Source organism: Chelon labrosus, assembly GCF_963514085.1.
Source record: "Chelon labrosus genome assembly, chromosome: 9".
Taxonomy (NCBI): domain Eukaryota; kingdom Metazoa; phylum Chordata; class Actinopteri; order Mugiliformes; family Mugilidae; genus Chelon; species Chelon labrosus.
In genome coordinates this window covers 21,955,575-21,973,443 of record NC_140359.1, presented here as the reverse complement: position 1 = coordinate 21,973,443, position 17,869 = coordinate 21,955,575, and the positions used below count along the sequence as shown (strand labels likewise).

General features: G+C 45.1%; 1 protein-coding gene across 1 annotated transcript; it reads right to left on the bottom strand.

The window, feature by feature from the left end:
* Nucleotides 1–1,528: 1,528 nt before the first annotated feature.
* Nucleotides 1,529–17,657, bottom strand: nsd3 (nuclear receptor binding SET domain protein 3; the record flags this gene model as incomplete). Its single annotated transcript, XM_084551134.1, has 24 exons — nt 1,529–2,323; nt 3,152–3,356; nt 3,478–3,584; nt 3,717–3,858; nt 4,042–4,158; nt 5,319–5,441; nt 5,534–5,680; nt 5,801–5,913; nt 5,998–6,200; nt 6,982–7,138; nt 9,455–9,601; nt 10,348–10,527; nt 12,407–12,607; nt 12,691–12,817; nt 12,914–13,039; nt 13,484–13,614; nt 13,705–13,750; nt 13,841–13,941; nt 14,019–14,181; nt 14,261–14,890; nt 15,218–15,372; nt 15,478–15,640; nt 15,756–16,004; nt 16,851–17,657. The coding sequence occupies 24 exons, from the start codon at nt 17,655–17,657 to the stop codon at nt 2,058–2,060; spliced, it is 4,806 nt and encodes a 1,601-aa protein (XP_084407260.1). The 3' UTR covers nt 1,529–2,057.
* Nucleotides 17,658–17,869: the final 212 nt, after the last annotated feature.

Here is a 17,869-nt window from a genome sequence, read left to right as displayed (position 1 = left end):
AAAAGACTAGATACAGGCATATTATGTTAAAGTCCCCATGTTTTTTTTTTTTTCCTTTCTTTTTTTTTGTGTGTAATTTTTTTTTTTTTTTAAGTTTTTGTTTTTTTAAATAGTCTATTTCACTTACATTGTGGTGAAGAAGAGAAGACAAATTTACCGCATGGGTGCTTGAAAAAAGAAACTGGTATAAAATGTGGCGCGATAAATACAAAAAATTTTGGATTTGACAGATGAGCGATTAAAAACACTGTACAGGAGTTTGTTTTTGTACATTATACTGGACCGGACTGTTGTTACACCATTACGCCTCTATATATATATATATATATATATATATATATATATATATAGATATATCTATATATATATATATATATATATATAGATATATAGATAAAGCCCAGCCTTGAGGATTTTCTCCAGGTGGAAAACAAAGTCGTGCCTCTGGAGGACGCCGAGGACTTTTTTTTTTTTCTCGTATGAAGCCGGGCTGGCAGTCATTCCTACTTGTGCCAAAAAAAAAAAAAAACAAAACAAAAAACTAAACAGCATTTAGGTCACTTTCCTAAAAAGAAATAATAACCACCCAGCATTCACCACGTTTCTGACCAAGAGGCAAAAAAACAAAAACAAAAAAAACATTACAACACAGTTTAAATTCCAATGTTACTACAAGAAGAAGAGGTATCCATTTTCAAACACTTGTCATGTTCTTTTGATATACATTTCTGTATATGTTATGACCTTGGTAAATTGTGTAGCGACGAGTGAAAGTGCTTTTCAGAAAAATTTGGCAAAAACAAAAACCAAAAAACCGTCACAGTATACCACTGACATGAACGTACTGAAAACGAGAAACAAAACTGCGCGCGGGCAGTCGTAACTACAGCTGGAAAAAAAAAACAAACTTAAGGCTTATTAACAATACTTTTAAGACAGCACCAGTGATCACAAGCTGGGCCCCTCCGTTCTACTATACAAATAACAGGAACTACTCAGAGGAGATGTGTGGAAACGTAAAAAGGACCGAAAGAAAAACAAAAAAAAATCTGTCTTGTTTTAAAAAAGCGTTTCCTTCTTCGAGGAACAAGCGGGGAGACGAGGCTCCGCCCCCTCCTGATCTTTAAGTACTTTACAATATTGTGAGTCGATTATGTACACGATGGCGAGTGAGACTGGCAATATGAAAGTCACAAGTACTTCTGTAATGTCATACCATTACACTATATACCATTATATTTCACCTTAATAGGACTATGTTCACAAGGAGGTCTGCGTAATGTTCAACACCTAAACAAACAAACATAATACGCCACTCACCGAGATGAAGTGAGAGAATCTGTCTGTAAACATTAACAAACATAGATACTGTATATAATTATATTCATCTATACCCATAAGTATATTAAAACCATGTCTAAGGAAGGTTGGAATGTAGTGTGGTCCTGAAAAAAATTGCACAAAGTCTGTCGTCGTCGCTCCTCCCCTCCCTCCCGCAAAGCTCCCTTTCCCCACGACAGATCACCGGAGCGACGGAGAAAAGCTGCCTCGTCTCCGTCGTAAAGCCGACCCACAGATTACAGCAGGTAAACGAGAAGAGGAGCAGCATGGTGGCGGCGGCGGCGGAAGAGCGGAGAGGCTTTACACCTCCTCCTCCTCCCTTCCTCCTCGTCCTCCTCTCTAACCCCCTCCCTCCACCTCACTCGTTGAGTTTCTTCAAAGTGCCGGTAACTGACGACGTGACAACACTTAAAAACTTCCACAGCTGTAAAAAAATAATGATTAAAAAATAAACAAAATGAGGTGGTGGCCTGGGCCTTCTGACGGCCGCAGGCGAGCTGCAGAGAGAGTAAGTGGTAGTGGTGTTTTATGGCAAGAGAGGAGGGGAAAATCTAAACACTCCGACCTCGAGGTGTTCGTCAGTGTGTCTCGGCTCTGGGTCGCAGCCACAGCACTGGTTAAAAAGCACTGTATTCCCTTTAGCGGCGTGCTGCTTCAGAGGTTGGATCGGAGCCGCGCTTTTGCAGGGAATGAGGTATTGAGGGAGTGTCGCCGCGTCACTCCGAGGCCGGCTGGCCCGACTCCAACTCCGGCTCGTCTTTGACCCGGACGGGGCTCGGAGCGGAGCAGAGCGGCTGGGTCGAGCTGGAGCCCAGGGGACTGACCGGGTCGTGGCTGGAACAGCAGGGACGGTCCTCCAGGGAGGAGGCGGTGAGCGCCCCGGCTTCATGATCCCGGCAGAACGAGCGAGGGCAGAAGTCACAGAGAGACGAGGCTGGGGCGCCACAAACACTGCAGTCGTGCCACGGACACTCCCAGCGTCCTGCAGACAGGAAGACGGAAGGTCATTATGGAGGCAGTCAGAGGAGAAGAACTGTGACTCTCTACCTGGGGCTTGTGTAGATACATACACCAATCAGGCATAACATTATGACCACCTTCCTAATATTGTCTAGGTCTCCCTTGTGCCTCCAAAAGAGTTGTGACTCATCAGAGAATAGACATGGACTTTCTGAGGGTGTCCTGTTGTGTCTGGTAACAGGATGTTGTTAGTGGGGGCCTTTGGGTTGAGGGGCCTCTGTGGATCATCCCACAGATACTTGATCAGTTTGGGATCTAGTGAATTTGGAGGCCAGGTCAACACCTTGTGCTGTTTTGCATGTTTTTTGAGTTGTTCCTAAAATATTTTTGTGTGTGTCTGTGTCAGGCTGCATCCTGCTGCCATCAAGGAGTGTCATTGCTATGGGGTGGGGGTGTCTGGTCTAGTCTAGGTGGGTGCTACATGTCTAAGTAACATCTACATGAATGACAGGTCCAAAAGTTTCCCAGCAGAACATTGAATCGTCAAAAGATGTCAATGTTATTTACGCCTCCTGTCAGTGGTTTTAATGTTATGTCACCGTTTAAACTGTAATTACTGTGGCAATTAAGCTCACTTGGTGAAAAGAACAGACCATCAAGTTTATATTAACTTTACACTGTACACTGAAGCTCATTTTAAAGGCTGTATATGTTTATAGTCAGAATAGTAAGAGCTGTTCTTCTTTCTTTCCATGTCTGGAGACATTGTGCGTCAGGAGCAATAATAGCAGCTGTTTTTGTTTGTCATTCAGATTTTGGTATTTGTGCATCTAAAAACTAAAATTTTTACCGTATGGTGGCTTGGTGAGGTTGAGACAGAGCAGGTGATACGCTTTCGGACAGTCCTTCCTGTCACACATCACCAGCTCTCCTCCTTCTCCACAGCAAAAACAGAAATACTCGTGTGTGTGTTTGCCCTCCGGACGCAGCTTCCGCCTCTTTTGCTTCAGCTTGGCGTTCCTCGCCTTCTCCTCCTTCTCCATCACGACTGCACTCTATTAAAAAAAAAAAGAAAAAAAAAAAGAAACTGTGTCAAACGTAGCTTTCAAACGGAGATTCGCTCTCGGGTGGCAGCAGCACTTGATTCATGACACAGAGGTAAACGTCCTCTCTCACCGTTGGCTGCACCCCGAGGAATCCAGAGCAGTTGTCAGATCCACAGTGACAGGACGTTCTCCTGTTGCCCACACAGTGCAGGTTGTAGTTGAATGTCAGCTCTGTGCCTGCAGGAACACCAGGGACAAGAATCACATCACAAATGGCTTGATCGGCGTGCATGTACAGCAGTAGACATATATGTAGGAAGTTAACGCGACGCGTGGAAGCACGGGTGCCGTGGCTCCACGCGAACTCACCAGACTCGATGTCGCAGAGGGCGAAGAGTCCGATGCGAACGTCCCCGTTCACCGTCCACTTCTGGGTTTCACAGTTTGGGCTGCAGCTGTGGTTCATGAACCGAGACGAGTTTCCTTTTGGGCCAGCGTCTATCACACGGTCCTACCAGGAGCAACAGACGTTTAGATGATGCTCTTCCCCGTACATTGCTTATTAGGAGTGTTAGGGTACTTGGACATATCTTGGAAATGTTAATATCTTACAAAAGCATTCCAACACATGCGAATTAAGTCCAGTCCAGCATTAGAAAGTTATCATAGTTATTGTTCGGTGATTCCATGTTACCTTGGTGAGGGTGAGCATGTAGAAGTTGGTTACGTGGTTTTCATGGGCACGTTTGATTCGCTGCTGACACTCCTCTGAGTCTATCACTTCTCCCACATACTCAGTCACAAAGTCACCCTGGAGAAAACAACAAACATCACATCACATCACATTTTTGTTATTGGTCTAGACGTCACAAAGACAATGATCCAACAGAATAGGTGTGTTTTGACCCTATCATGTCATCAAGAAAGTAGATCTGCACATCAAGGTAACTTCCATCTATAGATACAGTCACCCAGGAAGAACCACAGGCAAGTTCTGCTGATATAAGTTATATATTTGACACCAGAAGTCTTTTAATATAAAAAAATCAGTCTACATGCATCTTGAGGTCGTGTCACATTTCGATACGCAATTAAACACGTTCATCATTTGATAAGCGTCAAGAGTTTGAGTTACACAGGAAGCACAGGTGAGTCAGCTGTCCCTCCATGTGACCGGGGAGGAATTGTTCACACTGCTGAACAATGTGTACATGACCAGGCCAAACATCTCAAGGTAGAGCTTAGCGATCAGGTCTCAATGCATCTTGGGTGTTTCACACCTACCCGCCTGTGAGTGAGTCATCTAGGACGCATGCCAATACCAGGTGTGAACAGGGTTTGACATTCGGTGCTGTAAAGGCCACGTCCGCCTGGGGCTTTAACCGCATCAGCTCCCTCTCGGCCACTCTTTACTTATATAATAAGAAACGTGGTTTGGTTGATCATGTTTCTGACTGACATTTGATCTCATATCTCACAAGCTCAAATCTATATTTGTAGCTGCCTGACAATACTTGGAGGGTTTACATGTTCAGTTTCTCCTCTGGGCTGTCACATCACAAAGTACTGTGCTTTTGAATGTCACTTAGCAAAAGACAGTTTGTCAAGAGTCCTAATTTACGAAACATACATATTTGTGGCCATCTTTTGATTGTCGTCCGTGCGTGAATGCTACACAAACTTAACTCGTACCATTTCAAATACAAAACTGACCCTAAACCACGTAGCAAGCAGCACAAGTTGACCAATCAGAGTTTGATTTTCACAGATGCAGGATCAGCAAGGCTTTAACAGATCTTAATTTGAAATGCCTGCTTTGTGTATGTAATTATAATTCTGTAAATGCATTTAGAAGGCAACAAGTTTAAGCTTTTCATGATTTAGAATTTACGCGATTTAGGACGGGTGCGAAACTAAATGCATATCAGTAACCCCCGACACGTTGACGGCGTTCTGGGTGAAGGGACGCACCTTCCTGAGAGCCTGATTAGTCCTGAGGCCCCAGCCGCGCCCGTCCGTCTTCACCACTTCAGTCTCCGCGTACAGCCGCTTGGAGAAACACTGATTTTCACAATTGTCTCCGGCAGGACACACCTGATGACGACAACACGCAGGCAAGAGATGTTAAAAAGGTGCAAATCAACACCGTTTAAAAATAATTCAGTAGGTTAAAATCCACATCCGACCTGTGGATGACACTCGTACTGCAGCATGCGGTTGAGACACTGGGAGTCCAGGCTGCAAGGACGCTCGTCTGTGGGCCGGCAGTTGCATCGTGGGATTTCTGACAAGTCGGCTACGTGCATCTGTACCTTCCCAATAGGCTTGTTGGACTGATAGAAAAAAACAACACCAATAAAATAAGTAATAACACTGAAAATATAAAGAATATAACTTCAACATAAAGCAACACTTGGCCTCTTCTTAAGTGAGATATTTAAAAATAAAATTACTTTGATGAATTTGTAGGGTGGAGGTCTGCGAGAGTTGCGTTCCTGCTCCAGCGCCTCCCTGCTCTCCCTCTGCGCCTTAAGCTCCTGAAACCGCCGGGCCGCTTCTTCCAAACCTTAAACATCAACAGTATCCGAGTTATCCACCCTTCCTTTAGCTTGACATCTAAAAAGATTATTCTTGGGAGTTTCTACGTTACCTTTCTTGAAGGTTTTGTTGATGTTGATCTGACCCGTGACGAAGTTCTTGTCGTTCTCCACGTAGGGGAAGACGCGGCCCTGGTTGATCCAGTAGTAGTCGTGGGAGCCGAAGAAGAAGACGGGGAAGTCGCCGACGTCGTGGCGGAGGCTCTGGATGTTGGAGGGCACCAAGCGAGGGTTGCAGATCTCCGCCGGCCACCACCTGCCAGGGACATTGTTCAATGAGATGGAGAAGAAATGTGAGGACAGAGAAGAGCTGGTTGGAAACATGTAACCTGAAGTTATTAGAGCCTGAAGTAAGAGTCTATAGGATCATGATCCATGATCCAAAGCTGCTAAAAATCATTTGAACAGCTAATCTAATAAAAGAAAAAGGTTTCCAAGTCTGAAATGAAGTTTTGAAGGCTAGGATAATGTTATAATAGTCAGCAGCATAAGTACTGACGAACATGGCTCACAGATAGTGAGAGACAGGGTTAACACCACTGCTGTGCTCTGCTCAGCGTTTCCTGAATACCTGCATCTGTGACTCATATTACAACGTTTACCCGTGCGAGGTGCGAGGTGCGAAGCATATCTGCAACACCAGAAGGATAAGCCTGGTGATAAGTCGTTAGCTTCAAGTATTACTGTTACTACTAGACACATTAATAAAAGTGGCAAAGATGTTTTAAAAGTTGCCTAAACAGAAGTTCACGTCAGGCACCATTTTCTGCAGCAGGTTGGTAAAAAAAACTCAAAATAAACTACAGAGCTAATGTTTATTGTAACAAATGAACACTGTGGCTCATTCATCTCTGTCTAGATAACAATCCACACAAGAGCACAGCGGTTAGTTCATTGCTGGCTTTAGCCCTTTCATGGGAGTCTTTCGTGGCAGCAAGAAAAACAGACCAACACCAGACTTATCCTTTAAATGCAACCGCACCACACACTGAACGTGGACGACCCTCGGCCGCCTGTTATCGGTGCTCTCTGCCTACCTGTAGTTGCCCAGTTTGACCCAGACAATTTGTTTGTAGTGAGGTTTCTTCCCTGCCCTGCAATCACTGCAGGACCACGCGCCCTCCGGCATCTCCATCTCCAGACACTCCGGGTGGAAGGAAGCTGGGCATGAGTCGCAGCACAGCAACTTGCCTCCTACATTTGTATGGATGTACACATGTGAGTGTGTGTATGTGTGCGTATATATGTATGTGTGTATGTGTGTGTGTGTGTGTGTTTGCATGCGTTGTGGGAAGTGAGTATACAAAGAGAGGAGGAGTGTATGATTAGGTGATGCACCTTAATACCTGGACAAACTCTGAATCTTATTTGCAGACAAGCCTGAGAAAATAATACTACGAAGTCTAGAAATACAGAATTCCACTGATAATAATGTGTTACTGTAGGGAAACACTTTTATTATAAGCTACCAAAAAGCATTTCACTTGTGTGAAGGCTCCTGTCCTACATGAACATGTTTGGAAACCCCTACATGGGGTCCTCAGGGTGGTTACAGCTTTATAGAACTACAGCATGTCTGGCAATCAGATTCAGAGCACTGTACCAAGACCAGTCTATGGGAAATACATGCGGCAGCCCCCGGAATAAAATCAGCCAGCGAGTTAACAGAGAATCAGGGTTATACTCAAATAACACATTATTGGCAAAAAGCAGGCATGCAGTCCTGCCAGTGGAGCAAACTTTTCGGATCACACATATATCACATCCTGCACAGACCAGCTTGCATGGAATCATTTGTTTACACAATGTAGTTTTCCAAAATGTTTCTTCAGTGAAACAGTTAAAAAGACCTGGAAACTAATATTTGCTTAAATTAAATGTAGTCAAAATTGTTTTTTATTCCATCCAAGGCAGGTCAAAGCTCGAGAAAATGAGGGGAGCCAAAAATTGTCATATCATCGGAAAATTTTCAGTCAAAAACAAAAATTGGTTGCAGTCAGCGTAAAGGAGGTGAGGCTGGACAAAGCCTTTCAAATAAAAAATAAAATAAATAAATAAAAAAACAAGCCCAGAGTGCTGAAGCAGAGAAGCAGTGCGCCTCCAGCAGCGATAAAGCTCCACAGACCACAGACAGAACCTGAACTAAACCAGAGCGTCCCGCATCAGGGCATCATACAGAAGCACTGGAGGTTTGAGGACAAATTTAAAACTTCTTTTTTTTTTTATTTTTAAATATTCCCAGATTGTTTGGTTATGCACAACCAATTTTACAATGGGCCTCGTGCAAGAACTACTTATATGAACCTCACAGAACAAAGACGTGAAATATGCTGTACAGGTTTTGTACAGGTGGGATTTCTCCAAGACGCACATTTGATCTTGTCCCAGTAGAAAAGCATCAACAGGATCAATAACTGCTGCTTTTACACCGACACTGGCTTTCAACTAATTATTAGAATAACAGCCAAATCAGAACAGACAGATTTAATCATTTTAAGAGGGATGTTGTATTAATTTGACAATGAGTTTAACAGTGTTGGCTTCATCTTGGTCATCTTCTTCTACAATGAATGAATTAAAGGCTGTCCCGTATTTTTGATTCGATGCTCCACAGTGAGCATATACACCGATCAGGCATAACATTATGACCACCTTCCTAATATTGTGTAGGTCTCCCTTGTTGCCTCCAAAGCAGTTGTGACTCATCAGAGAATGGACATGGGCCTTCTGAGGGTGTCCTGTGGTGTCTGGCAATGATAATGTTGTCAGTGGGAGCTTATGCGTTGTTCCAGTGCATCCCACAGATACTTAATCAGTTTGGGAATTAGTAAAATTGGAGGCCAGGTCAACACCTTGTCCTGTTCTTCATGTTTTGTTGAGTTGTTCCTAAACTGTTTTTGTGTGTGTGTGTCCTGTTGTGGATGGCTGCTGTCATCAAGGAGTGTCACTGCTATGGGGTGGGGGTGCCTGGTCTGGTGTAGGTGGGTGGTACATGTCTAAGTAACATCCACACGAATGTCAGGTCCAAACGTTTCCCAGCAGAACACTGAATTTTTACAAAATGGTCGATGTTATTTACTTCTCCTCCTGTCAGTGGTTTTAATGTTGTGGCTGATCAGTGTTCACAGTGATTGTTGTGCTGATGCACATAAACACATGCCTTCTGTCTAAACAGCTGGAATATCAGATCAGAATAGTTCAAATAACGTAGAAGAAACTGACTTAAGTGAATGTAAATGAAGAGAGACCTTTCGGACGAGAGTTCAGAAAAGGTTCTTGCATGAGACCCATCGTTATCCGTTAATGTGTTAGGGAACTCGGCTGAAGTTACTTTGCGCCACTCTGCGTTGAAATTAACTGCAGGTTTAATCAGTTAATCGACTTTGCACCTCGAGGCTTTGAAAATGAAAGATGTGTGAGCAAACAGGGAAACTAAATCAGAACGGGAGCAGGCACAACACAAACACAGACCAGTGGGACAAAGGAGAAAGAGAAAAACTGTTCAGTTACCTTTCCCAACATTCTTTTTGGTAGCTGACGAAGGAGAGGGAATCATAGGTAATTTCAACTCAGCACGATTTGACTCAGTCAGAAGGTAGTGGGACTTATAGGCATATGAACTTAATATGGTGTCAGTAAGGTCTTGCACTAACAGCCCTACACAAGACACACAGGAAGAGACGGGGGTGAGCCGCAGTCAAACTCGAAATTACCCAAAAAACTTCACAAAAAGAGAAAGAACAAACACATACGTTCAGTCTCGTGCACGCTCTCTCTCTCTCTCTCTCACAGACACACACACAGTTTTAACACAAAAAAACAAAAAAAAAAAACAAGTGAAACAAAGTTTGTCTCGACACAAAGAGGCCACACAGTGCACTCAACTTATGGTTAAACGTCAGATCTAAACTGGATCAAAGATGCAAAAACAACAACAACGACAAAAAAAAAAAAAAAAAGGAAGGGGTGAAGATCGTTTGTTTTATCACTTCATCGACATTCAGGACACATGTGGCTCTTTTCAAGTGGAGTGCAGTGTAACAGCCTGAATCATTCATCGTATTAGTACCGTGATGGAAAACAAACGTTAACATTTCACTGCTTTTAATGCCGAACATGAAACATGTAGTATTAAAGAAATCTGAACACATCATGCAAGGGTTTAATTCTCAGTTGTTACTGCAGCTCTGACTGCGTCAAAAAGTAAATCAGCTTCCACACACTGACGGAGGCTGATGCTCCATCGTGACGTGCGACTAAGAGGAACTGATCTTGTCGTTTGTCACGAGGCTGAAATCAGCCAGTGGACGCAAAATTATTAGAAGAACTTCTGCAGTTCTTCAGAAACACGGCTGTAAAGGAGGGAGGGGAGGTCATTAGCGCGTGCAGCTGTCTGAACTTACCTCTGGCACACAGGAAGCACCATCCCACGTTGACGGGGGAGGAGAGGAGGCCGTTCCTCTTGGCGCTGCCGTGGTTGCTGCAGATCATGATGTGATGGGTGAGGATGACGCTGCCTGCCGCCACGCAGCCGTCGCCCGTGTGATAGGCCAGCGGACAGCGGATGCAGCGAATCAGACGACCTGGACGGGAGGCAGGAGAGAAAAAGCGTGTGACCTCTTCCTGAGCTGTTATCACACTGGTCATGTAGCTGTGATAGCGCAGTGAGTTTTTTTGTTTTATATATAAAATATAGGTCAAATTCCTTTATGGCTTTCAGCTGTAATTAAAGGAAATTAAACAGAAAAATAGAAGTACTTGATATACTTGGTGGTGTAATTTCATCTCCCAGCTTCAGTTGTACTTTGACGCACACTTTGCTTTGACTATGTGGTTTCCAAATGTAGGAGATGAATTCTGAAGGGCTGAGATACTTAAGATGAAACGTTGTGCAACACAAATATTGATTTCATATCTGATAATACTACCCTTTGGGCCTAAAAGTGTTATTTAAATGAAACTAATTGCAAAACAATAGTGTCTTTAGTTGCAAAATGTGATTAAAAAGCCTCAAACAGAGAAAAGTCATGTGTATACAGATAAATTATGAACAAAACAACCATGACTGTCTCCTGTTAGGATGGATTTACAATAGACTGTCACACTAATGCTCAGATCCAGCATGTTCCGACGAGCAATAAAACAAAACAGACCCACAGAGGTGTTGACTTTTCACTACTCTACTATATGTTGCAAGGTGAACTCGTCACACATCAAACTGTTCTACCACTGCCTACCAAACGTACTACTGTTTCTGAGATGCTTTGAGCATAACTATTTAACTCTTACATGCATTTGCTTCCTCTGTCAATGGTCATAATGTTTAGGCTCATTATAAAACAATCAGCAGTTTGCCGAGGGATGTTATTTCAGACACATCCCTGAGAAATAATCACCACTATTACGTAAAAATGCAGCAGTTGCAAAATGATTCTTTAATTTCTTACCCACGTGTTTTCATTTCTGCACAGACAGAACCAGACGCAGCAGCTTTAAATCGCGCCGGCTGTCAAAGGTAAAGTAATTGCAGTCGATGGTGTCACTGTTTGACAAGCGTTTAGTTCTGCAGGTTGATATATACGCTCGTCGAAACGAATTTCCAAGAACGCGGCAATAACTTTCTTTTCCTCCAAGTTTCCTTCACCTCAAAACAATCTAAAGCCCTATTCGCACGGGACTAGTTTTACCTGGGGACGTCATGGGACTCAGAAACGACCCCCCCCCTTCACGTCTGTGTTTCATGTGGCGCATTCGCACGGGATAAGCAAACTCTGTGTTTTACTCTAAGTTACTATGCACATTTATGTCTCTGCTACTTTCCGCTTCATTCCACTGCAGGTCAGAGGACATTTTACACTTTTTGACAGCTTTAGTTACTTTGCGAATTCTAATTGATAATAAAAAAGAAAACATATTTTAAAAAATAAAACATGATGAGACTATTGATCCCGGGAAAGAAATTACGAACGCCCTGGCAGTATTTAACTCAGCCCCACCTCAATGAACACCTCAACAAATGCTTTACAAATTACGGACATAGCCAATTCGCACGGGATTAAGTTCACTTTAGATTATTACAAATTACCGGAGGTCCCCAGGTAAAACTAGTCCCGTGCGAATAGGGCTAAAGTCCCACATGTCTGAGGTGGACCAGCATGTTTGGAGGATGTACCACCAAATATTTGCAGAAATGCAGCACAAGCAGTGCTTTTTACCTCAACTCTTTCATCCTCAGTTGTATGACATCCTAATATGTCATAATAAAAACTGACCCACTTCTTCTTGCACTTCATAGTAGAGACCTGACCTCATAGTAGAGACTTGACCTCTTATCGCCGCATGGCAGTAACGTCATCTTAAAAGCCTAAACTGAAATTTCTTCACATTTTCAGACACGACACCAGCTCTTTGTCTCACAGCTTCACGGTAGAGACATGGTAGACACAGTAGTAGCTGCTTTACCTTTACTGGCCCGTTGCAGGTCTCTCTCCAGGCAGCAGGTCGAGCAGCTGTGCTGAGGGCAGGAGAAGCCTCCGCCTGGATTGTTGGTAGTGCCGGGGAGTTTCAAAACACAATCCTCATGGTAGTAACAACCACATCCAGTCACAGAGCAGCGAGTCACCTCCCGGCCGACGGTTTTACAGCTAAAACAAGGATGATTGCCTAGACACGGATCAAGAGACAGTCAGCCGTAGCAAAACCTAACGGATGTGATAACAAAGGTGCAGCTTTACTCCGATTCTCACCATTTCTACATTCCGAGCAGGTGAACCTGCCTTCAGGTGGAGCTGACAGACCCAGACACTCCAGGTGAAACTGTCTGTTGCAGTCACCTTCACACACCACCAACCCCTCTCCATACACTTCACAGATCTACACACAAACAATTAAAACGTCACGTAACTTATTGCCTGTAAGCTTCAAGAACAAAGAGTAGAACAGGATCGTGGATCGTGATCATAATCTGACCTGGCAGACTGTGTCTCTCTTGCCGGTGCTGCTGTCCTGACGGGACAAGCCGGAGTCCACGGACTGAGTGTCTGAAGCGTCTGCATCTGCCGCCGCCGGACTATCGAGACTCTTTCCAAATAAACCCTGGAGCACAGAGGCATCGTACGTAAGACAGAGCGTTCAACAAGTAATATCTGTGTGTACGTATCTAGAGTAGCACCTGGTGTGATCAGGGCTTGCACTAATTATTATTAGCATTAGTTGATGGTGGCACATTAACAGATAAATACATAGAAACAAGATGGCATTTCTACAATATTTTGCATAAAAACACCTTCAACAATAACTCAAGATTTAAATTTAGTTTGAGTGAGAGTTAAAAGTCCCATAAGATGCTGAAATAAATGAATAAATAAATAATTCAGACAGGCAAAGTTTAATAAACGACAGATGATGACTAAAAGTTTGTCTTCTAAATTTTTGCACTATGCATTTTAAATATCTCTGCAAATGCTGCATTTTGATAATCATACATTATGCAGCATTTCCCTCTTCAGTCTGTGCCGTGTAGATGTTTTCCAGACCTACCTGTGAGTCGTTGAGGCCCCTGGAGTCAGAATCAGAGGTGTCTCTGTACTGAGATGAAGCCATCTCCACATCTGTCGACGCTCTGCTTCGCTTCTTCAGGGGCTTGCAGGCATCCGAGATCTCGCTGGCTCCTAAAGGATCACATAACGCAATGGATTTAACTTTTTAGAAGAAAAAGCAGTTCACGCAAACAAGAGGCTTGCAGCGGAGTATTCCCGTACCTTTCTGTGAACCCGTCCTCATCGTGGTCTCTGGAGCCATCTCAGCCTGTGAGGAAGTTAAATGTGGAGGTTATTGTGGCGGCTCCTCTCTTTGATTTGGGTTGATGGCACGTGAAGCTTGAGGATATTTTGATACCTGTTCCTTTTTGGTTTTCTTCTTAGGGATGGCATCGTTGCCTCTCTCTGACTCAGACCTGCTACGGACCGACCGCCGCTGCAGCTTCCTCTCCTGAGAACCTGGAAACACAAACACACTGAGCTCCACCTCTTCAGTAATTCCACGAGTCAAATATTCACGTTTGTGCTTTGCCAACCATGTGGACTACTGTGCTGTGATCCAGGAGAAGAGGTCGTCTGCATTCCTCCCTCCTCGCTCCTCCGACTAGCAGGGGAGCCTCTCCTCTCCTCGCTATCTTCCTCCCCTTCGTCCCCATCATCCTCCTCCTCTGGACTCGGCTCAGGTTTAGCTCTGCTGTCCTGCTGAAAGCAACATAACCTTACAGGATAACGCTCTAATGCACTACATACCTGTGATGCCTGCTTGTGTGACACCGACCTCAGGTGAGCAGTATCCCAGGTCGGGCTGCCTGCCTTCTCTCTCCACTCTCTCCTCCTTCTCTTCTTCGTTGTCCTTCTTCGGAGACGTCTGCGCTTTTTTCTGCAGGAGGGGCCAGTCGCACTTTGTGATCTCCACATTGAGCCTCTTCATGGTGATGGAAAGCGGCAGCAGCTTCCTGGCAGCCGCGGTTTTCCACGCCCTCACTGGAGGCGGCGAGTCCTGCCGCGTTCGCGCCTCCCAGCCAGGGTTATGTTTCGGTGAGCCGGTCTTCCGCTGCTCCCCCCTCTGGCTCTTCTCTTCGTTGGAGGCCTGGGAGTTCATGTTGTCGTCTGTGTTAGAGACGCTACACTGTCTCCGGGGCAGCTGCCTTCGAGGCGGCTGCTCTCTTTCTGGCGACTTCACGGCTCCGTCTTCCTTCTTGGAGACTGAGCCGCTGGAGCGCCGGCTCCGTTTCTCCGCTCTGAGGGCGGGCTTCTTGTTGGGCGGAGGTTCGGTGGGGTCCGGGTCAACGTAGATGAAGGTGTAGTTGTCGATTCGCTCCTGTCGCGTCATCACGAAGGCATCCTCAGCGTGGCCGACGCCCACTTCCCACTGAGTACGCTCGCGTTGAGGGATAGGCTTCAGAAGCTGGAGAAGATAAAAAGTCCAAAGGTCAAAGAGATTTTTTGTCATTTCAACCATATATAGCAGGTGAAGTACATATTGAGATGAGAGGACGTTCATCTAGGACCATGGAGCTACATGAAGAAATAGTACAATACAAGGGATTGAGCACAAAGTACACGTGTGCCAGCCTACGCAGACAACACACAACAGTGCAAATTGAAGCCTGTGATAGGACTGGTGACCTGTCCAGGGCGTACCCCGACTCTCACCCAATGATAGCTGGGATAGGCTCCAGCCCCTTTGTTTGGCATCAGTCTGAAAACATCTATTCGTTGCATTGGTACGTACTTTGGATTTTTCCACAGGGTTTGTGGTTTTGCGCAGAGTCTCGGCCTGAAGGTCGTCAAACTGTTGTTTGCCCTGGTACATGACTATCCTCTTCTCGTGGATCCAGGCTCGCTCAGCGACGCTGCCGAAGAACTGGACGTGATACTCCCGGTGACCTGCAGAACGGCAGAGGAAGGTAGCGGTGGCATCTATGCCCTGGCACAATCGCACATTTGTGAAAGAAAATGTGCAGATGAACATTTAGTTTTCGCGGATGTTACCTCTGGTGTTGATTCGAGTGTGGACCTTCATCTGAGGGTCTGAGGAGACCATGCAGGGCCACCAGGGGTAGGTGCCCACCTTGGACCACACCAGATCTCCTATGACAAACTCCTTACAGAAGCCCGTCTCTTGGATCACTGATGGATGATGGACCTTCGGAACCTAAACATGGACACAGACAAGTGACTGTTGTGCTTTCTAGAGCCAAACTGTAAGAGACAGTGTACATTTACCACAATCTACAACAGTTTTAGAGAATGAACAGGCGTGTTCTTGCCTTCGGCGTCTTTGGCTCAGTTTTGATAACGGTCTTCTGAGGCTTCTCCGTCTGGGTCGACGGTGTTTCTTTCGGCTGTGGCTGAACGTGGGTGTCCTCTGTCTGGCCCGTGGTACCTGCCTGCGTTTGGCTCGGCTCCAGGCTCTGTTCACGAACCTGCGGCTGAAGCCTCACACTCTTTTTCCTCTTCTCCTTCTTCCTCTCATGTCTGCGCTGCATCTGAGTGGCTTCGTCCTTCTGAGACTCCTTCTGAAGATAAAGAAAAACAGTGATGATGGGATGGGAGTTGTGTTTTTTTTTCTTTCTTTTTTTAATAAAAAAAAAAGATAACTGAAAACTCTGTCGGCCAAAATCAAAACTACCTCAGATGTTGAGAACAGGACACAAAGTAAACGAAGACACTCACACTGAAACAATACCATATGACTTGTATTTAGTGTGTGGTGTACTTTTGCTGTGATTTGTTTGCAGAGCTGAAAACACACGTGTAGTCATCTTACAAACAGACTGAATCGTTTTAAAGGACAAACAGATTTCAGCGCCTAACGTGAATATTGCCTGCCTCTCATTTAAACAGACTGAAATGTGTTTTTTGATTCTTTAGACAAAACAAACTATCTGAAGATTTCATCCTGGATTGCAAGGCCTTGTACTGGGCATGCTTCATTGTTGTCAGATGTTATACAGAATGTTTTTTTAATAAATGAATGAAATAATCATTAAATACAAAATATGAGCCTGGGAACATATTAGTGTTCTTTTGTTACCGAGTATAAAGCTGGGAAGCGGAAATGCTCTACAGTGGTGTATTTATGCTCATCTGCAGACGTTAATTAAACACATGCAAAGACAAAAGCAATGTCTTAAAAGGGTCATACCCCTAAATATGTGCATGCATGAATGTAAAATATGATTAAAAGCTACTAAACTAGCAGAACTTCTTTAGAAGCGTTTAGATTCAGTCAGTTCAGAGGATGAAACCAGCTCATGTTTTATATTTTTTGCAAACAAGGGAAACAATAGGAAGAGCGGGAGGAAGACGATGAAACACAGGTCTTTCTATAATTAGTTGTTGGACATATATGCATGCATTACCTGCAGTTCTTGCAGCAGGTCTCCACACAGCGCAGATTCAAACAGCTCCTTTCCGTTCTGATACGTCTTTATGATTTTCAGCTTGATCTCTGGCGAGCTGGTTTTCTTCAGCACCCCACCAGGGGTGTTGGACAGGATGTGGGTGGGTTGAGATGAGGGTGTACTGTCCACAAGGGAGGGGGGAGGACTGGAGGAGGGCAGGTGTAACGGGGGAGGAGGGGGAAGATTGTGGGCCATGATGTGAGGCGTCTGGGGCAGGTGGTGCTGGGAGGGCAGCGGCGGCGGCGGAGGACTCTGCGGGTGAGCGTGGGTTTGTATGTGAGGCGGGTTTGAATGGAAGTGGTGCGTGTGGTGGTGGTGGTGTGGGTGATGGTGATGGTGAAGGAGGTGCGGGTGATGTGTGGGCAGTGGGGGAGACACGGGGGACAGAGGTCTCTCCTGGAGGCCGGGGCCTCTCAGGACCGTCCCCTCCACCGGCATGTGGCCATGATCTCCATAGCTCCGTATGGCCCCGTATCCGTTAGCGGAGCCGTTGGGGAACTGCGAGTACAAGGAGAACTTGGCCTGCGGCTCGTACAGGCCCAAACCCGGCGGGTAGCCATTGGGGACCTGCGGAATGTCCTCCGAGGCCGACTGCTGGTAAAACTCTGCATCCAAGGTAGCATCATAGGAGGGACCACCATCCTCACCCGGGTCACTGCCGGTGTCGCAGGTGCCTTCCTGTCTGATGTTGGCTGAGTCAATGAGCTGGGGTTGCTGAATTGTATTTCCCATGATCCCTTGCATGAAAGAGAAGGAGAAATCCATTGTTGGGCTCCTGCATCCTTAACTGTCTTTTTCTTTGACTGGACCTGTTGAAAATAGAAACACGTGCAGTTAAATGAAAAAAAAAAGCAGCGCTCCAATTAAACGATCATCACTCGAACAGAAAACACATCCAAACGATTCCAAGATCTTTAGCACCAGCTTTACACTACATATAGCAGCTCTCTGTCTGTGCATCGGGTCTAAGTGTTTAA